This window comes from Ascaphus truei, chromosome 4, assembly GCF_040206685.1.
Source record: "Ascaphus truei isolate aAscTru1 chromosome 4, aAscTru1.hap1, whole genome shotgun sequence".
Lineage (NCBI taxonomy): Eukaryota > Metazoa > Chordata > Amphibia > Anura > Ascaphidae > Ascaphus > Ascaphus truei.
Genome location: NC_134486.1, coordinates 263,009,214 through 263,031,506, shown reverse-complemented (window position 1 = coordinate 263,031,506; position 22,293 = coordinate 263,009,214). Strand labels below are relative to the sequence as shown.

Genomic DNA, 22,293 nt, shown 5'->3' with positions numbered 1-22,293 from the left:
CTCATTTGCATGTCTGAGACAGGTCTGCAATCCTACCTTTCACCATTATCACCCAGCACACAGCAAGGGATTCTGGGAAATGACATGCAAATGAGTACACAGTGCCACCCTTTGCTTCAAAACCATATAACATGCAAATGAGCACACAGTAATATTTCCATTTGCTATATGCTTTACTTTGAGGGTTTTTGTCACTTTTTTTTACCCACCATAACTTAACTAAGTATGGTGAAACCTATCCTATGTTTCATTTTTTGAATAGCCAGTATAACCAACCTCACACTAATGAGACCCATTAAGGTCAAAACAGCTGTCTGGCTCTGCATCTTAACCCATGCTGTGCTCAAAGCTGTGAAATGTAGCAAGTATAAGCTTATAGAGAGCCGTGTTATATGATTTTGAAGAAAAAGGTGACACTGTGTGCTCATTTGCATGTTATTTCCCAGAATCCCTTGCCGCAGTGGAAGCACTGTGTGCTGGGTGATAATGGTGAAAGTCAAGGTTGCAGACCAGATAATGGTGAAAGTCAAGGTTGCAGACCTGCAAATGAGCACATAGTAATATTTCCATTTGCTATATTCTTTGCTGTGAAGGATTTTTGTCACCCTTTTAATCCACCATAACTTAACTAAGTATATATATATATATATATATATATATATATATCTTCTATCATGCATGTATCTCAATGATGATGTCCTTGCTGTGAGCGCAGAATAGTGTCAATGGTTCCAAAACACTCAGAGAAGTGGAATAAGCTACTTAGCTAGGAGTGAAGTAGCAACTTAGTAATGCACACACCAAATCATGCTCCTGAGGTTACTGTTTGAAGGGAAGATTTTATTTTTGAAGTAGGCTTGGAATATTAAGCAGTCTCTACAATAGTATGCAGAGAAGACTCTTTCTCTCTCATTTTTCACCTGGCAACATGGAAATCTCAGAGTGTCGCCCTGGAAAAAATGTTACTATGGAAACAGTGACAATGTATTCGTTATTATTTTCCCTGCTGTGATTGAATGAGATGATGTCAACAAAAGTTGAGATCCACTTCTGACTTGGTCTTGGCCTAAGACATTGACTGTTGAGGGAGAAGGCCACATTACTTTAAAGGTTTTTTTTTTTTTTAGAACAACAGGGAGAGTATGGCAGACGGTGACCACTGGGCTGCTACATGGGGAGCTGGGGAGCCCCAGCACCTGCCCATCATGACTTATGGGCACCCCCTAAGCTTGAGGGCCCCTGGACACATGCCTGGTGGGTAATCTGGTACTGATCTCGCTGTACATCTTACACTTTACACCCACACTGAAGTTCCTATTTAATTGTTGGTGTCTAGGGCACATAAAGGTAAAATAACCTGCACAAGGTAGCAGGGGCCTGGCAAACAAAATGGCTTTTCCCACTTCAAAGACTTTGCATGTTCCTATTGTTTCAATTCTTCTGTACTGTTAGTACATTTGAGAAACCTATCAGGCTCTATCATTTCACCTATGAATATCTGTAATGTTAGTTTCCCAAAAGGTATCACAACCTACATTAAATCTGTTTTTCTCTAGGACCAAAACAGCTTTGAACTACATATGCAATTGTAAAATGCTTGGGTACTTTTATATTTTAGAGAACTAATTTTACAAAATCCTTTCCAAAGAGACTTGACTGGTGCTATGTTATTGCATAGCAATACAATTGTTAAACCAAGTATATTAAGCACAAAAGCATAAAAAAATGCTTTCATCAACATCAAGGTAAGAGATTACATCATAATGTAACAAGTCTGCTAAACGCTATTATACAGTATCTGTATACAAGTCAGGGTTTAAATCAATGTTTACAGCATAGGTTTCCATTAGGGCACGGGTTCTCAACTCCAGCCCTCAAGACCCCCCAACAGATCAGGTTTTCAAGACATCCCTGCTTCAGCACAGGGGGCTCAATAAGAGGTTCAGTCTTCGAGTGAGCCACCTGTGCTGAAGCAGTGATATCCTGAAAACCTGACCTGTTAGGGGGTATTGAGGACCGGAGTTGAGAACCCCTCTATTCGGGGATCATTATGAAACCTGTAAGATATACTTACTGTTCAGAAGTCGGTAATCAATAAAGGGGAAGGAACCGCGTCGTTCAGAGAGGACCCCCGTTGGAATTCTCACTCGGGCATCTCCTGAAAGATAACAATACAAACACTTGTGGTTATTTTAGTATCTGTAAATAAGGCACCGTGACACGTACCATTTCTCACACAAATCAATACATCAAAACAACCATTGTACATATGAGCACTTGGATGTCTTCACAGGGAATCCTTCTCATTATAAAAAAAAAAAGTAATACAAATCTTAAAAAGTGCAGATTTTACCATTTTCCCTCTGGCAATTGTCTTTAAACGATGTGAGTACCTGAACACAAGGATGTGGCTTGGAATAGCAGGAAAGCTTAATGAAAGGTGTTTAAGATAGTAGATTGTGCTACTGTACAGTAGATAACCGCAGGCCCACGTAGGAATGTGTATTGGAGCCGCAAAGAAGCACCCCTGCAGAAAAACATTACATACAAAGAGGGTGAATTGTATCCACTCTATACTGTATTTAGTCAAAGGATAGGTGCTATATGGTAAAATGAGGGGATACAAAAGAGCTAAAGAGACAAGGGTCCCTGTATTCCAGTACTCAATAGCCTTAAACTTATTTTGAACATATGTTTAAAGGAGGGGGTCTCCAGAGCTGAACCCCATACATTTCAGCTCCGTGATACATCCCCTTCCTGAGATACAGACCACCAAAGGGGGTGCCGGTATCTGGGCAAAGTCTAAAGCTCTTTCAGCCAATAGGAAGCCTAACCTGATGACGTCACAGCTTCCTATTGGGCAGCAGGGCTCGGGAGCTTTGAAACTCCACCATTACATGAACCCCGCTAGCCGAACCGAGCGGCTACTGGCACATCCTACGGAGGTACTTATCTCCGGAAGCAGGGGGTCCCCAGAGCTGAAATTAATGGGGTTCAGCTGCGGATACCCCACTCCTTCCATGTTATGTAATAAAATAAACAAACGGGAACAGCTGCTTGGATTGCTGCTTTAAAGCTTAACCTTTACTTATAATATATAAAAAAAAGACTGTATAAAAGTTTAAAACATTTGTTACAATGTACTGTAGTGTAGAAAGAATTCCGGCGCAACTGCGCATGACACAATCCACGAGGTCCCGGATGGAGTCAAAAAACTTTATTGGCACATAACAACACCAGGGCTACACCACCATCTCACCCTCTGGAGCAGGGCTTCGTCTCGGAGTGGGCAGATGTGGTGTTGCCTGACTCCGAGACGAAGCCCTGCTCCAGAGGGTGAAACGCGTAGAGGGGGAGATCGAGGTGTAGCCCTGGTGTTGTTATGTGCCAATAAAGTTTTTTGACTCCATCCGGGACCTCGTGGATTGTGTCATGCGCAGTTGCGCCGGGATTCTTCCTACACAGCTATACTTACAGCAGGCAGCACGCGAGCGCAGGAGGACAGAGGTTAGCAGGACCCAGACCGGAGTGGAGATAAAGGTAAGAGTTTTTCACTTTTTTTGCCTCTCCACTCACTCCGGTCACTCTAGGGTCGCACTTAGCTTCCTCACACCCTGCCCACATGACGGTATTGACACCGTGCGGTGCACATGCTGTTTAGATGAAGCGCAAGACAGTCTTTTCTTTTTGTACAATGTACTGTATGCTTATTTTCAGTGAATGGTATTGAAACTGACTCTTCAATTTGTTTATTGCTCGGGCCGACAGTGGTAACGATGCTGGCTCTTTTGTGCCTACGCAGAAAACATTGTTTTCTGTCAAATATAGAATTGGATGCATGTTGTGTGGTAAAAACACAATCAAATTGACGCTAACCCAGCCAACGCCAGTCACAAGGCCGGATGAAAAATGGGGAGTGTTGGTTCCCGTGGCGACAGAACTGGAAAATTAGCCAAGAACCCAATGGCAGGACAACAATCACAAAGCGTGGAAACACTAGAGGACGTATTGAACATCCTGCCGCTGGCCTCTACAACGCATCGCTCCCTATCTTGTAGAAGATGAAGCGATGTCGTTTATGGAGAATACCTACCTAATTGACGCTGGTCTTAAAGACCTAGTGCAGTGTAAAATATAATAACTTCAAATTTAGAAAAGGCAAGAAATAACGGCACACAAAATAAGAATAGAAATCATATATATATATATATATATATATATATACTGCACCGACACAGTTTATTCTTACATTTGCCCGTTATGAATGGGACTTTTCTCAACTGGCGCCCGGCTGGCGCCGAAACGGAGCGGCAAGCGAGACGCATCTTCCCCTTTCCGCGCGTTTTAATAAAAACGCTCCCCTCCCCTACAAAGGATTCAATGGCTAAAACAGTGTAGAGAGAGGAAAAACAAAAACAACAAAAAAAAACATCAGATATTTACTGTAGATAAGGTATGGCTGGGCTGGACTAACACGGCTATTTTCTGCTTTATATCTCTCTCTCTCTATATATATATATATAGAGAGAGAGAGAGATAAAGCAACTGTAAATATTACTGTATGTTCATTTGCATGTCTTAGACAGGTCTGCAACCCTGTCTTTCCCCATTATCGCCCAGCATACAGCGCTTCCACTGCAGCAAGGGATTCTGGGAAATGACATGAAAATGAGCACTCAGTGCCACCTTTTGTTTCAAGCTCGTATTACACAAGCAAATCTTCAAGCCACTGCATGCTGTTTTAAACACAGCTTTTAGACAGAGGCTGGGATGAGATGCAAAGCCATTGAACCCACTCACAGACATGTTTCAACCTTGATGGGTATCATCAGTGTGAGGTTGGTCTTAATGGCTAAGCGGGTTATATATAATTTTAGCTACACATTATTCTTTGCTTTTTTGCATTCTCTACATCTCTATAATATATTTTTTTCTGCATTTATGCCCAAAAATCATATTTTACATACTCCCATGCAAATATCAGGAAACAGGAAATATTGTCTTTGGCTACAGACGGGAATCATTTTGGAAACACTGACGCAGAAATTCCAGAGATATGGCTATTTTTTATATAAATAATTTACCAAAGTGTGCTTGCTTGATGACCTTAATTGGACAAAATATAGAAATAGTCCCAGTATTCAATAACTCTTTAGTGCACTGTTAGATCTTTATACCAGTGTGTGGTTAACATTTCAAGGCTTTTTGTCAGCGTGAATAATAAGTGATTATCTCCCCCATATACTGCAGATCTTTGAGTGCGACGTCTACTATGTATACATGCTCAATGAGCATACTTTAATAATACAACTTTTCACCCAAAAATGATTTGTTGGACGGCGTTAAAAGAACTGCTATTTGAAACTTGTTAGCTTAGTGTTTTAGATGCTGAATTAAAAGCCTGAGGCATAATAATGTGGTCTGTTCGTCTGGTGTATGCTGCTACATTCTCCAGATTTGTGGTGCTAGGATGGAGGCATCTGTTTGCACTCTTTGCTCTGTCCGTGTGTGTTTTTTAGAAAGAAGAAGAAAGCACTTAAGCTCTAAAAAGGGGTAAGGATTGGAGCATGAAATCACAAAACAATAATTGTTATGGCTATGAGAATTTAGAGTTCCACCCGTGGTTCAGCTTCACATACTGTACTTCTGAGTACTTACTTTCAGAAAAATCTGAAATGAGCTCTTATCTCGGTTTTATATAACTGCAATGTGATGATATCATGTAGGAAATGCCTTTAACTAGTGGGTTAACAATGCTGCCTTTCAGTGGGATCGCCAGGGTATACAGTATGGCCTCGTCCATGGTAAGCGCTTGCTTGCTGAAGCGTGCTGACGCTCGCTCATGCTTGGCACTGAGCCCCTACAGCCGCAATTAGAGCGGCTTTAGTAGGGGCTCGCCTACGCTTCCGCAAGCGCGCGGAAGCGTAGGTCTTAGCAGATTTTTTAATTCATGCGCTTGCCGGAGCGCAGGGCCGGTCACATGAGGTTCGCCCAATGAGGGCGAACCAGCTCCGTGACGTCACTGGCCCGCCCCCTGACGGCGCGCAGGGCAAGAAACCGCAAGGCCAGGGAAAGCACCCGCTTTCCCTGAGCCTCAGCGCACCTCAGCACGCAAGCGAAGAGCCTGGCCGAGGCCTTGACATGATTTCAGGGTTCTCTGTGAGATCTTTCACAGACATTTGTGAAAAAACTAACATTCCCAGATCAGATTTGTTATAAATATCTACAAATCAGAAGCTTTGTGACCAAACGGTTTAACCTAACGGAACTCCCCTATAGTTCTTTTTGTGAGCATATGTGCTTAAACCCACTAACACAGACCAGAACTGTAGTCTTGGGCCCCAGGAAATCTGTATGCGGACCTGTATACCATAATATCTTCCCAAATATGGAAGCCACAAAAGAGAAGTATATGCTATCATGGGCGCGTGAACTAGGTTAAAGCCTAGAAGTGGAAGATTGGTTACAGTTCTGGGAGACAGCTGCTACCAGTTCGTTATGCACAACGATGAAAGAAAACGCCTATAAATTACTGTACCGATGGTACATGACACCGGTTAGGTTGCAAGCGATGTATCCAACCTCCTTGCCCCTATGCTGGCAGAACTGTGGCCAAAGTGGCACCATATCACATAATACATATCATATATCTGGCCATAATTGATGTCCCAAGATCCATCAATTATGGTCTTGGGTCCTCAGATACATACGTAGTCATACGCAGAGACGCTTGCACGATAATATTAGAAAAGCTCCTCTTGAATCCTGATAAAGCCACTAACAGGCTTGTCTCACAGATCTTACTGGCCACTACATGTGTCATTACCCGATTCTAGGAAAAGCAGGAGTCCCCTGCATTTACCGGTCGTCAAAGATCAGATCATGTTCATCATGGAGATAGAAAGGATGACCAGTTACATAAATGATACAATGTCTAAATTTCACAGAACCTGGTTTCCCCTCTTGCCATAATCACAGCAATGAGATTAGTAAGTAGCATCATAAACATGCAAATGTACAGATGTAATGATGATAGATATATATTGTATCCAACCACTTCTCCCACCCATAACTCCCTCAACTCGCCCCCCCACTTTTCTGTTGCTGTACCCCCCATTATTCCAGAAATGTGTGTAGTAACCTTCTATTGTCAAAATCCATTTTGATTAAAAAAAAATGCTGCCTTTCAAGTTGCTTCCAAAATACTCTTGTGTACTTTGGTAAAGAAATGTGCAATTTAGAGCCGCCTCAAAGTTAGGAAGTTTGTTAACTGAGCTTCTGACATTCTAGCAAGTCTTTAATGTCACATCAGGTGAAGGAACAGAACCACTAACCTACTCATAAACTGCCGCTGCTGTACTCAGGGCAAATTTGGTGATATAAAGAGACAAATGGCCACACAACTAAGGTCTGTTAAACTCTAAGGCCCATGATGTTCAACTCATGCAAACGGTGTGGCGCTGTTTAGTAAATATGTCATAGCATTTGAAAGTTTCTTCCACAGCTTTTTGTTATAATACACAGATGTCAAAACTGTGTTCTCCACATACAATCTAAAGTTATCCTCATTTAAAGCAGCAATCCTGCATGAATTAAAATGTTGATAATTATAGCATTTGAACAGGTGGGTTCCCCCGAAGCTGCACTGTGCTATTTTTAGCTGCAGGGACCCCCCCCCCCAATTTCTGAGATACATACTGATTCTGTTACTGGTGTTTCTTGAGGGAATAGGATTAGGAAGCCTAAGCGATGATGAAGCGGCTTCCTATTGCCCCACAAGACCCGCAAGTTTGACCGCCATTTTGTTTCTTCTGGAGGGAGCAAGAACACTGGTAACTACACTGGGAAGTATCCCTGAACCCAGGGGTACCCTTGAGCTGAGTATAACACGGGTTAGCACCGGTTTAAATGCAGTCAAAATAAATACCCTCGGGGCTCCAAAGTGAGCTTTATCCCACGAGATTTCAGTAAATCCAGTACATTTTCTCAAATCTTATGTGAAATCCAAGATGTTCACCTGGTATTTCTGGTTGAGCTTGATGAAGTATTCCTAGTTACTAGGTCAAAAAACATGACTGAGTGATTGATTATCTTACAAGTAATATTTTCTTGTTCATTCTGAACATGCATATCAAACTTATATCCTCTAAAATGTTATATTTTGGAAAATATTGCTATAATGTGTAACTTTCTTATAACTCAGTTCAGATAACTGCAAGTTTGTGAGTGCTCCAACATTCTCAATTTACTGTAGTTGGGTACTGTAGTTTGGAGATCCTGGATTGTAATCTATGCACTGTGTGTGACCTGTGTATATGACTATACCTCCACCACACCTTCACTTTCAAATGCTTCATTCTAAGGTCACATCGATAGTGGAATGCACTAGCTTCTGCGCTTCCTCCTCCTCCCGGCGTCGCGCTTCAACTACAAACTTGTTTGGATGAAGCGCCACTCTCCCTGTAGCGCATGTGCACGCACTATGCGCATATCCATTGGCGTCCTAGTGCTTGTTTCGGCGCGAGCTACGTAGCTCACACCCTATCCTGCACTATGGACAAAGCCTAAGACACTTGAGGGTTGACTTTAGTATGTCCCCAAGGACTATTATGTATAGCACATCATATACTGATAGCATTAAATTCAATGATCCAACTAGGTATATTAATAAACATACCAATAAATGATAGAAATAGATGACACATAACGCAACACTTCTTTTACCATTTTGTGTGCAAACAGTAACTAGGAAAAGGTCAAACGGCAGAATGATGTTGTATTTATTACTGCTTATGTAAGTTATGTATGATTTATGCATTTTATGGTAAAAAGCTAAAGTGTTTCCTGTCAAAAAGAGCTGTCCAACGCAACAACAGTTCTGGGCTTTGTGGAAAATGGAATACTTCCCTAGATGTCAGTTCATGTCACAGCACTCATCCAACCATGTCATAAATAATCACGGTTGGTTTTGGAATACAATCTTCCCTTAACTCCTTCACAGTCAGATTCTAATTGTTTTGCTGCATTTTCATCAATGAACCGTGTTTTTTTCATAGTGTAGATTATATGTTTATAGTTACGGCAAAGGATCATGTAGCTGTCATCGTTAAATCTCTAAATCCTGTGCACAGAATAACCTTTGTGGTACTGTATATCTATAAACATCTCAAGAAAACCATTGAGATTTCCTTTTGATATATATATATATTGTATTGTATTGTATGTCTTTATTTATATAGCGCCATTAATGTACATAGCGCTTCACAGTAGTAATACACGTGGTAATCGAATAAATAACAGATAATATAAATAACAGATCATGGGAATAAGTGCTTTAGACAAACATAACATTAAGGAAGAGGAGTCCCTGCCCCGAGGAGCTTACAATCTAATTGGTAGGTAGGGAGAACGTACAGAGACAGTAGGAGGGAGTTCTGGTAAGTGCGTCTGCAGGGGGCCAAGCTTTATGTATCATGTGTTCAGAATATCCACAGTGCTATTCATATGCTTCTTTAAGCAAGTGTGTCTTAAGGTGGGTCTTAAAGGTGGATAGAGAGGGTGCTAGTCGGGTACTGAGGGGAAGGGCATTCCAGAGGTGTGGGGCAGTCAGTGAGAAAGGTTTAAGGCGGGAGAGGGCTTTAGATAAAAAGGGGGTAGAAAGAAGACATCCTTGAGCAGAACGCAAGAGTCGGGATGGTGCATAGCGGAAATTAGGGCTGAGATGTAAGGAGGGGCAGAAGAGTGTAAAGCTTTAAAAGTGAGGAGAAGAATGGAGTGTGAGATGCGGGATTTGATTGGAAGCCAGGAGAGGGATTTCAGGAGGGGATATATATATATAAAATACAATAAATAGTATGTTCTCTAAAGAGTTCATTTGTATATATTATGTGAAAATCACATTGATTGCAAGACCTTTGGGAGAGGAATCCTTTCTTTAATGTCTACTTGTATCACTAGGTTGTATAATTCTTCTCTTTGTATTCACTTGTCTGTGTGCTAATTCTGCAAAACACTGCAGACATTGTTGGCACCAATTAATACACTAATACAATACCTACAACAGGTGTAACGTGTGTTTTAAAGTGCAACAAGGCACTGCAGAGGCATTTAACGAGCGTTCTCTAATGATACTCGAACTTTTGCCGTCACATCTAGAAAATACAGGAGTGAAAGGACAACGTTCATTTCTCATTTTATTCTATGAAGAAGAAAGGAAACAATGCACAGGTTCCATAATCACCGCTACACAAGAATGATGAGCAACAGGAAACACAAAAACTGAATGCACAGCAGCAGAGAGGATATGGTGATGATTATTAATTGATTTCCCTTCACGTATCCATGTTGGAAACAGCCGTTTGTATTGTCCCTGTGCTTTTCAAAGGCAAATACGGCATAATGTATTCTTCCATACAGTATAGAATAATTCTAGCTCGGTAATTCTTACATGGTGTTTTTAATTAACACTACTATGACACCGCAAACAGTAACATCACTACTCAGAGCAACTATATTTTATATTGCTTATTGAACAGAGGTAAACAAGCGCTAGACTAGACTTGCCCATGCAAAAACAGCAAGTGTAAGTCAAAACCATTTAGAATTGTCACATAACACGTCTTCTACATCATAATTTTTTCTCCAGTAGCAAATACATTTAAAAAAAAATATATTTACAGATGTAGCCGTGATCCCTTTCTCACCCTTGTTGTTGGGGGAGCGTGCGCTGCGTAGAGAGTACTCCGATACGGAGGCTCCGCGTCATGCAAGACGCCATGTTCTGGTTGGCACACGTATAGACCTAACCTAGACAGAGGTTGCGCATGCGCAGTCGTGTGTGGCCAAAGCCCGTGAAGGAGGAGAGTGCTAATTGGAGGGAGGTAGCGAGACAATGGTCCCAGAAGCCCCGCGGAGACCCCGTGATAGAGTTGAGCCAATGGGCTGGGAGCTTGGGAGAGGAAAAGGAGGGGGTTGCGCGCACGTTGGTTCAGAACCGGCTGGAGAGGAGAGGAAACGGAGCTTCGGAGTAGGGGAGGCCAACCGCCCCTGCGTAGGCCGCCTGCCCCCAGGCCCAGTCAGGCCCTGAGTCCCAGTAGAGACAAGCGGAACTAGGGATTGCCATAGTGAGGTTCCTCATTCCCGTTAGTGTCACAAGATCGATAGCAGGACTGTTCTAATTGGTGGGAGGTCTGGGCTCAGACCCCGCTAGCCAGCCGCCGCCGCGTGTCCGGGTGGGATCGCCCTGGACCGCCACGTGGGTGAAGGACGACTTCTATATCCAGCGGAGCCTTTGCGAAGATTGTAGCAGTACCGGGTACCGGAGTACCCGGCAGGTATTTCTACAAGTGCACCAACTGTACCATCAATTCACTCGGGACACAGTGGCTGCGCAGTCACACTCACATATACATATCTATCTGGCTTACTTGAGGGTGGGAGGACTTATCCCAAGGGATTGGACACGGGGTGGGATCACCCGGTGGGGGGACACGGGAGGGTTGGCGTTCAACGTGACGCAAAGTAGAGTCTCCTCTAGGGAGGGCCGCTGATATCTATATATATGTGTAAGGTATTGCATACAAGTGAAGTCGTTTGGTTAAGGTATCCTGCTGTGTGGTGGTATTTATCATGTATACGTTCTGCGAAGATCCACTCCCCCTCTGGCGGGAGCTGTCGCAGGTGGAGGCGCTGCACCCATTATAAGTATTGCGCGAGTACCCCAGGCTCTCCGTGGCAGAGACTTAGGCCCTGCGAGCCTACAGGTGATACAGCACAGGGTAGCGGCCTGCGTTCGATAGGAAGCAGGGCTACACAAAGAAATATCAGAGATAGTGTAATATAGTGCTGCTACCCCATAAGACCATCTGATGCTGGAAGATACCCGTCGGTCCATTTACTGTAGATGAATGGGCCATAAGGTGTCTTCCAGTGCAGGAAAGGGTCTTGTGGAATAGCACCATTTCACGCTATAGTGATGCGAATGTTGGGTTTTTTTTTTGTGCAGTATGGAAAGGGGTTAACAAAGAGAGAGTTGTCCTGCTTCTAGGGGGTACACTTTTAGTTTAGTGTGTGCCTTTAGAAATAAAAGTCACTAGTAATCAAACCATTAAGAAAGTTCTATGCCTTCCCAAGAGCATGCAACACAAGAGTTTTATAATCAACTTTCCCTGAATATTTCTACTCAAATGACAGCTAGGAGGCAGAGCAACATATTGCATGTACCCAGATGAGTTATTCTGAGTGAGGCTCTGTAAACTTCAAAGACCTCGCTGAGACCTGAAACTAAGGCTCACAAGCGATTATTCAACATAAACCTTCATCTATTGCTATGTTCTTATAAGTGAATAGTTTATTTTTGATGGTGTGTTAAAATCTGCAATGACGTTGAATAGAAAGCAATTCTCACTGAAATACCCCTGCTTCTCGAGTTACAGGCCCTGGTATTGGGCATCGGGTGCCAGTATCGCCGCCATTTTTAAATTGCCCACGTCATGTGACCGTGGGATTTAAATACTGGAGGAGATACTGGCACACCATACCAGGGCCTGTAACTCGGGAAGCAGGGGGTCCCCGAGGCTGAAATCAATGCAGTTCATCTCAGGAGACCCCTTACTCCCGCACACTATTAAAATAAATTACATTAAAGCAGCTTTATTACCATAGCAGATAGCCGCTACGGTAACGAATTTGTTCATTTTTTTAATTTGGGTTTTAATACTAGTGTATTGTAGAAGGGGGTCTCCGGAGCAGAACCTTGTTGATTTGAGGTATGGGGATCCCCTGCTTCCAGAGATACAGGCCCCGTCATGGGGTGCCGGTATCTCCTATGCATTTAAATGTCCTGCGTCACGTGACCGTGGGAATAAAATGGATAGGAGATACCGGCACCCCATAATGGGGCCTGTATCTCGTGAAGCAAAGGATCCCCGGACCTCAAATCAACGAGGTTCTGCTCCGGAGACCCCCTGCTACAATACACTAGTATTACATTTTATATGAAAAAAATTTGCTCTGGCGAGATTTGCGCAAGGAGATGCGCCTCTCTCTCTGCAGCAGAAAGAACTCGCCGGGTGAGCCCTTTTCAGAGAGGCGATCATCACATCGCCGGCTACGCGTCGGTTTTTGCAAATGTTGCTATCACAGGTATTCGGGGCTTTCTGCACATCGTGATAGCAATGCTGTAAAAACTGGCGATTTAGACAGACCAGTGATTTTTTTCCCAGGCGCTTAGTGCATAGGCCCTTATGTGTATCTTCACAACCCAACAGGAGAAAGGTGAGACAAAACAAATCATGGTAAAATATAACAAACCCCTACACACTCACATTTTGTGGTGAGTTGTCAGGAACTAAAAACAGAGCCACAGGGCCTCCCAAGAGAAACATTTCCTGGATGGGTCTGTCTCCTACTTACCATGTCCTTTTGTCTGAGTTTAATTTAAAAAAAAACAAAAAAGGATTGAGGATTCAGTGACTTTTTGTTGTAAAACTGTCAGCAAAGGGTGGAGGCGGTGGGAGATTTTTTCTGTTATTTAAATAACATGACATGAACTGATCTCTCTCTGTATCATTATGCACAGATAAATCAATGTCCAAGGGGACTTCTATAAATGGCATGACCCCTTGAGGACAGGAGGGGCTTACAACTCCCTGGAGGTCAAGGGGTTAAAAAAGTGGAAGTGTTGGCAGACATTAACAATCTCTAAACACAATGGTTGAAAAAACCATAATGTAATTATTAGCGGTCAAAGTGTTATGTTATGAAATATTAACTTTCACTCCTTTATTTTTTCTTTTCCTTTGGAAAATAGAATATATTTAAGGGAAAAACTATATATATACTTGAAAATGAGAGGTAACTCTCAATGTATTACTTCATGGTAACTCGTTTTATAAATATATATATATACAGTGTTCGACAATGCTATACATTTACACGCCCGGGGCGTGTGGATTTAACCTCCGGACGAGTAAATATTGGCCCAAGCAGCACATGTGTTTTTTTTTAAATTTCCTCCGTTCGCGCTGAAATTTTCCCTGCTCGCGCTGAAAATAAAAAAACTCCCCCTACCTGGCAGCTGATTGGTGCGCGCTCCCAGGCTTTGTGGGCGCGCGGCCAGGCTCTATATGAGCCCGCCCCCAACGAGCGGCCATTCTTTCTGCCTGGACATCTGTTGGAGAGTAAGTACTCTCCAATCTCTGCATGCTGCGGCCCCTCTGCTCCTTCCCTGCGATCCCCCTGGTCCCCACATGGCTCCCTACTCCCCACCGCGGCCCTCTGCTCATCCGCCTTTGCGTTAGCTCTCCTGTCCCCTGCTCCTGTCCCCTTCCCCTGCTCCTGTCCCCTTCCCCTCCTCCTGTCTCCTTCCCCTCCTCCTGTCCCCTGCTCCTCCTCCTGTCCTCTTCCCCTGCTCCTGTCCCTTTCCCCTCCTCCTGTCCCCTTCCCCTGCTCCTCCTCCTGTCCTCTTCCCCTGCTCCTGTCCCCTTCCCCTCCTCCTGTCCCCTGCTCCTGTCCCCTTCCCCTGCTCCTGTCCCCTTCCCCCTCGATCCACCGATCGCTGCCCGGGGCGGGAGGTCCCCACTGCAGCAGCCCGGTTGGCGTGCGGGGGGGGGGGGCCTCGGCCCTCACCACGTGACTCCCACCTACCCTGCCGCCTCCCCGCCAGCTAGCTTCATGCCGCCGCGGGCTGGGGGGAAGAACCAGTCTGCAAAGCTGCTTGGCCGCGCACTGTGACGACACGGCGGGGCTGATTGTCCCCTGGGGCGCCCGCTGGGGGATACCTCGCCACGTGCCTCCCACCCACCCTGCCTCCCCAAAGCTTCCAATACGCCCGCGTGAGGTATGAGGGCGGGGATGTTGGCCTGCCCCCCCCCCCCTACGAGCGGGAGATGGGCGCGGGTGGGTGGGGGAGGAGCGTGGTGGTGGTGCTGGTCGCGGCCTTTCCTCCCGTGTGTGTGTGTGTGTGTGTGTGTGTGTTTGTGTGTGTGTGTGTGTGTGTGTGTGAATGGGTGTGTGTGTGTGGGAGAATGTGTATGTGCGTATGGGAGAATGTGTATGTGCGTATGGGAGTATGTGTATGTGTGTGACACCAGAGGAATCTCCCCAATCAGTAACCTCCCCCCCAATCAGTCACCTCCCCCCCAATGAGCCACCTCCCCCCCAATCAGTCACCCCCCCCCCCAATCAGTCACCTCCCCCCCCAATCAGTCACCCCCCCAGTCAGTCACCTCCCCCCGGTCAGTCACCCCCCCCCCCAGTCAGTCACCCCCCAGTCAGTCACACCCCCCCCAGTCAGTCACCCCCCCCAGTCAGTCACCCCCCAGTCAGTCACCCCCCAGTCAGTCACCCCCCCCCCACCCCAGTCAGTCAGTCACCCTCTCTCTCTCTCTGTATCACCCACCCTCTGTGTCTCTCCCCTCACACTCTCTCTCTCTCTGCCACACTCTCTTTCTCTCTCCCCCACACTCTCTCTCTTCCCCCACACTCTCTCTCTCTCTCCCCCACACACTCTCTCTCTTCCCCCACACACTCTCTCTCTCTCTCTCCCCCACGCTCTCTCTCTCTCTCTCCCCCCCCCCACTCTCTCTCTCTCTCCCCCACTCTCTCTCTTTCTCCCCCCCACACTCTCTCTCTCCCCTCTCTCTCTCCCCCCCTCTCTCTCCCCCACTCTCTCTCTCCCCCACTCTCTCTCTCTCTCCCCCACTCTCTCTCTCTCTCCCCCACTCTCTCTCCCCCCCACTCTCTCTCTCTCCCCCACTCTCTCTCTCTGTCTCTCCCTCACTTTCTCTCTCTCCCACACTCTCTCTCTCTCTCCCCCACACTCTCTCTCTCTCCCCCACTCTCGCTCTCCCCCACTCTCTCTCCCCCCACACTCTCTCTCTCCCCCCACACTCTCTCTCTCTCCCCCACTCTCTCTCTCCCCCCACTCTCTCTCTCCCCCCACACTCTCTCTCTTCCCCCACACTCTCTCTCTCCCTCCACTCTCTCTCTCCCCCACACTCTCTCTCTCTCTCTTCCCCCACACTCTCTCTCTCTCCCCCCTCTCTCTCCCCCACTCTCTCTCCCCCACTCTCTCTCTCTGTCTCTCCACCACTCTCTCTCTCTCTCTCTCCCCCACTCTCTCTCTCTCCCCCACACTCTCTCTCCCCCACACTCTCTCTCTCTCCCCCACACTCTCTCTCTCTCCCCCACACACTCTCTCTCTCCCCCACACTCTCTCTCTCCCCCACACTCTCTCTCTCTCCCCCACACACTCTCTCTCTCTCCCACTCTCTCTCTCTCCCTCTCTCTCTCTCTCTCTCTACACTCTCTCTCTCCCCCCACTCTATCTCTCTCTCTCCCCCCACACTCTCTCTCTCCCCCCACACTCTCTCCCCCCCCTCTATCTCTCTCTCTCCCCCCACACTCTCTCTCTCTCCCCCCACACTCTCTCCCCCCCCCCACACTCTCTCTCTCTCCCCCCACACTCTCTCTCTCTCCCCCCACACTCTCTCTCTCTCCCCCCCACACTCTGGATCTCATATTTACCCTATATATCTTACTTGCCCTATACTACACCGTAATAACCTATACTGCTTTCTTCCAGATCTGACTCAAGCTTCACACGGAGGATATCGGAACCCCCCCTAACCCAGAAGACAGGTAGGGAACACCTCCCCTCCAATGTATAACATTGCGGGAATGAGGGTACCTGGACATTGTGGGACTGTGGATCAGGTAAGATCCCAGGCGGGATTGCTTTAGATATTGTGAAGCGGGGCCGTCCAGACACTGTTAAGGGGTTCAGGAAACTAGTCATTCACACCTGGCTTTTATTTCTAGATCCGACATTTACACACACACACGTAACAAGGACTAATTGTAGTATAATGTAATACAATAAATACATTTATGTCAAAAACGAATGTTGTTCTGACTAGGAATTTATTAAATGTATTTTATTTATATATTTTATTTTAAAGCGGGGTTGGGGGCGGGACTAGGGTTGGGGCGGGACTAGGGGCGGGGTTGGGGGCAGGACTAGGTGGCGAGTAGATTTTTTGGTTGGGCGAGTAGATTTTTGGGTGATTTGTCGAACACTGTATATATATATATATATATATATATATATATATATATATATATATATATATATATATAGTATATATTTATAAAACGAGTTACCATGAAGTAATACATTGAGAGTTACCTCTCGTTTTCAAGTATGTCCTGGGCACAGAGTTATGATGACAGATACATGGTTACAAATATATAATTATGTAACGGGTATTCCCTCCCCCAATCGCAGATAGGGACCATGTGGGGAAATCTACATCTGTTACCAGTGTGGTGCAATACCTGTTAGGCTCACAGGAGGCCTGAACCTCCGCCACTGGGAGCTTGGGGTGTATCCTGGAACGTATACTTACAACGCCTCCACCTGTGCAGGGATTCCACTCTCTCTCTCTCCCCCACTCTCTCTCTCTGTCTCTCCCTCACTTTCTCTCTCTCCCACACTCTCTCTCTCTCTCCCCCACACTCTCTCTCTCTCCCCCACTCTCGCTCTCCCCCACTCTCTCTCCCCCCACACTCTCTCTCTCCCCCCACACTCTCTCTCTCTCCCCCACTCTCTCTCTCCCCCCACTCTCTCTCTCCCCCCACACTCTCTCTCTTCCCCCACACTCTCTCTCTCCCTCCACTCTCTCTCTCCCCCACACTCTCTCTCTCTCTCTTCCCCCACACTCTCTCTCTCTCCCCCCTCTCTCTCCCCCACTCTCTCTCCCCCACTCTCTCTCTCTGTCTCTCCACCACTCTCTCTCTCTCTCTCTCCCCCACTCTCTCTCTCTCCCCCACACTCTCTCTCCCCCACACTCTCTCTCTCTCCCCCACACTCTCTCTCTCTCCCCCACACACTCTCTCTCTCCCCCACACTCTCTCTCTCCCCCACACTCTCTCTCTCTCCCCCACACACTCTCTCTCTCTCCCACTCTCTCTCTCTCTCCCTCTCTCTCTCTCTCTCTACACTCTCTCTCTCCCCCCACTCTATCTCTCTCTCTCCCCCCACACTCTCTCTCTCCCCCCACACTCTCTCCCCCCCCTCTATCTCTCTCTCTCCCCCCACACTCTCTCTCTCTCCCCCCACACTCTCTCCCCCCCCCCACACTCTCTCTCTCTCCCCCCACACTCTCTCTCTCTCCCCTCACACTCTCTCTCTCTCCCCCCCACACTCTGGATCTCATATTTACCCTATATATCTTACTTGCCCTATACTACACCGTAATAACCTATACTGCTTTCTTCCAGATCTGACTCAAGCTTCACACGGAGGATATCGGAACCCCCCCTAACCCAGAAGACAGGTAGGGAACACCTCCCCTCCAATGTATAACATTGCGGGAATGAGGGTACCTGGACATTGTGGGACTGTGGATCAGGTAAGATCCCAGGCGGGATTGCTTTAGATATTGTGAAGCGGGGCCGTCCAGACACTGTTAAGGGGTTCAGGAAACTAGTCATTCACACCTGGCTTTTATTTCTAGATCCGACATTTACACACACACACGTAACAAGGACTAATTGTAGTATAATGTAATACAATAAATACATTTATGTCAAAAACGAATGTTGTTCTGACTAGGAATTTATTAAATGTATTTTATTTATATATTTTATTTTAAAGCGGGGTTGGGGGCGGGACTAGGGTTGGGGCGGGACTAGGGGCGGGGTTGGGGGCAGGACTAGGTGGCGAGTAGATTTTTTGGTTGGGCGAGTAGATTTTTGGGTGATTTGTCGAACACTGTATATATATATATATATATATATATATATATATATATATATATATATATATAGTATATATTTATAAAACGAGTTACCATGAAGTAATACATTGAGAGTTACCTCTCGTTTTCAAGTATGTCCTGGGCACAGAGTTATGATGACAGATACATGGTTACAAATATATAATTATGTAACGGGTATTCCCTCCCCCAATCGCAGATAGGGACCATGTGGGGAAATCTACATCTGTTACCAGTGTGGTGCAATACCTGTTAGGCTCACAGGAGGCCTGAACCTCCGCCACTGGGAGCTTGGGGTGTATCCTGGAACGTATACTTACAACGCCTCCACCTGTGCAGGGATTCCACGTGTATAGAATGACCCCTGACACAGGACCCACAAATAGGAAACACATACAATGGAGTATATATATATAACTGTTTACTATATGGGCAAAACAATAACATCACATCAATAAAAGCAACACAGCCGTGTCACCCTTAACCTGGCCTCACTGGGCCAAAAACCCCACCACTATACCCAAGTGTCCCAATAGTCCAGCAACCCACCCACTAGGCATGATTAGCGCCTCTAAGGAAACCGGTATGTAGGTTAAAGTTGGTGCACTTGTAGAAATACCTGCCCGGGGCTCCTGCGCCCGGGTACAGCAACAACAGGAAAGGACCCATCTGCGTCCAACGCTGAATCCGCAGCAATGGCATCCTCTCCCAATCCAGATGATATCACCACAGATAGTCTCTATCTTGAGTGATGCAGGTCTGATCCCAGACACACTTGTCACACTGCTCCCTCCTTGTCAGCGCACACAGCAGCGTCTGTCTCACTGACTAAGCTACTGCTAAAAGGTTTAAGTCCCTACCTTAGGGCCTTCCCTACACGGCAGCTACACTGGTGAGTTGGGCCTAGCTGGGGCCTGGGGGTAACCTGGCCTAATGTAAGAAGCCACATGCTCCCTACACACTACCTCCCCCTCCCTTCTCCCAGCTCCAACTAACTCATGTGCTTCACTCTCAGCTTCCTGACTCTGCACACAAAAATGTATCCACATGCAGCATGAGAAACTGTAAACCTCAGTGGCTGTCTAGCTTCATGTGATCTGGGTGAAAGTGCAGTCCCCAGAGGCTGCTGCGAATTGTAGTCCACTCTGGGGCTTTTCCCTATGAGGACCGCATGGGCGCCTCTCTAATGGCCGCCTACCTCTCTCTATCTGCGCCTGCGCTAGACTAATGGCCACCGCGCCACTTTCCTGCACATACGCAACATCTAGGGGGCCCTGCACTACAGGTAATGGCCACCGTGACTCCTCATATGCCCCGCGCCAGTCGCAAAATGGCCGCCGGTACTCCTGGGGCTACACTGCGCATGCACGACTTCCCGCGCATGTGCGAACGCACGCAAAATGGCAGCGCCCTGGCACTGATGTCGCCGGGAGCCCCTGGAACTGCCTGATATGGTGCGGGGGTACCTGCTACTCTGCGCAGGTGAGGAGGGTCAGGGGGGACCCTGCTACAGTTACATTAAGTGAGCAAGGTTATACATTATAATATATATATATATATATATATATATATCACTTAGATATGTTACTGTACAAAAGTTCATCTTTTGCAGGGTTGTTAAGCAACGACAGCAAGGAGGGGAGGAGAGACAGTAAGAAAGGGAGGAGGCGAGAGGAGACAGAGAGACAGCAAGGAGAGGAGGAGGTAGATGGATAACGAGGTAGAGGGAATGGAGAGCAGGGTACACATGGGGCAGGAGGGAGTGCAAAGAGAGGGGAGGAGAGAGCAAGATCTGTAGGAAGAGGAAACAGACAGCAAGTAGAGGCAGAGACAAATGAGTAGGAGAGGAGGGAGTGTAGTGTGCACAGAGATGAGCAGACACAGTAAGGCAGGGAGTGCAATGAGAGGGGAGGGGAGGAGAGAGTGCAAAGAGGAGCAGAGCATGATGGAAGGGACAAAAGGCAGCAAGGCATTACAGCGAAGGGCGAAAACAAAGAGTAATTTTTAAATAATAACTTTAAAGATTTGCTAGATCGGCATATGTTACACTGAATACAGCTACAGTAGTATATGTGTATATATATATATATATATATATATATATATATACACACATATATATATACTAGCTGTATTCGGTGTAACATATGCCGATCTAGCAAATCTTTAAGGTGTGTATATATATATAGCAGGGTACCCTCCCTTGCCTTGTCCCTGGCAGTGGTCCTGTCCCGTGGGAGCGTTTGAGTGAGGTGTGTCGGCAATGTTGTGGTTGGCGCAGCTACATACATATGGACTGTGAGTAAGGCAGGAGCCATCTTGAGGATGGCGCTGCAGTAAGAGGAGGTCCTGTTGTTCAGGATTTCCTCCGCGGACTGGAGGTGGCGTGCTAAGTCCCGACGGAGTCGGCAAAGGGAGAAGTTGTTTCTGGGGAGCTAGTCAAGACCCCTGGACTAGGCCAGACCCGTTCCCATAGGCCCCAGCTAGTTTTCCCTACACCGTAGTGGAGTAATGTAGGGCTGGCCAATAATAAGGGACTTGCCCCTTCGTGTGCGGAAGATCTAGCGGAGCAGACGTACCCACAGCAGAGGATTCCTCAGGCCCGATGAAACGGCCGCGTGGTACTGCCGGATGTAAGGTGAGAAGGGGATTGTGTCGGAGGCCCTGCATCGTGGGATCACAGATGCGGCTTGTTTGAGCATACCCTGGTGTACCCGAGTACCAAGGAAGGTACTCACATGCACCAACACCACACAGGGAGGGTAGCGCTGCCCTCACATATATCCCTGGGTGGGATTGTTCTGCCGGACACCAGGTTCTAGGTGCCCAGGGCACTCAAGACTCGGACCAACATGGTGGGGCCAATTCGACTTGAGAGGCCGGCTCAGGGCTCTTTTCTGAGACTGGTAGATATCCGGCTTTTTCAGCCGTGGGGCGACTGTGTTTTAGCGTGAGTTGCAAAAGTTAGTGCGGTTGCCTTGGGGGTTACCTTCTGAGGGCAGTCCCTCCTTATTCCCCTTTTTCCTTCTTCTTCCCCACACTCATAACACGGGGGGTGCATTCGGGTGTTCCATGGAAAAACGGGGCCAAGTCTCGTGCCACCCACGCGGGTGGTCGGGGGGTCGGCCGCGACGGTTCCGGAGTTGTTACCTCATTTTCCGCTTGGTACCGCATTTTCATTATTTTCGCATTTTTTATATTATTATTGGATGTAAGGAATATTCTTACAGTGATATCATTATTAATATATGGTGCCACTAGTAATGAATATTGCAATGTGTAAAAGTTTTGAACTTGTAATGTTCTTTATGATTATGATATTTAAGTAAATACAAACTGATCTTTGCTATTATTACTGTAATATATAGGTGTTATCACCCTATTTAAGGAGGGCACTCTTCTATATACCTATTTCAGTCTGTCTTTGTCATACACTTACAATATATAAGCTACTACTATCTTATTTATTTATAACATGTTTTACCAGAAAGTAATACATTGAGAGTTACCTCTC

The 22,293-nt window shown here is 46.4% G+C and overlaps 1 protein-coding gene across 4 annotated transcripts in view; it reads right to left on the bottom strand.

The window, feature by feature from the left end:
* PDE7B (phosphodiesterase 7B) overlaps nt 1-22,293 on the bottom strand; it is a 372,458-nt gene that overhangs the window by 66,766 nt on the left and 283,399 nt on the right. For all 4 annotated transcript variants that reach the window (XM_075597407.1, XM_075597404.1, XM_075597405.1 and 1 more), the window contains one exon: nt 2,075-2,158. In XM_075597407.1, the coding sequence (XP_075453522.1) occupies nt 2,075-2,158 (84 nt within the window). The remainder of the gene's footprint in view (nt 1-2,074; nt 2,159-22,293) is intronic.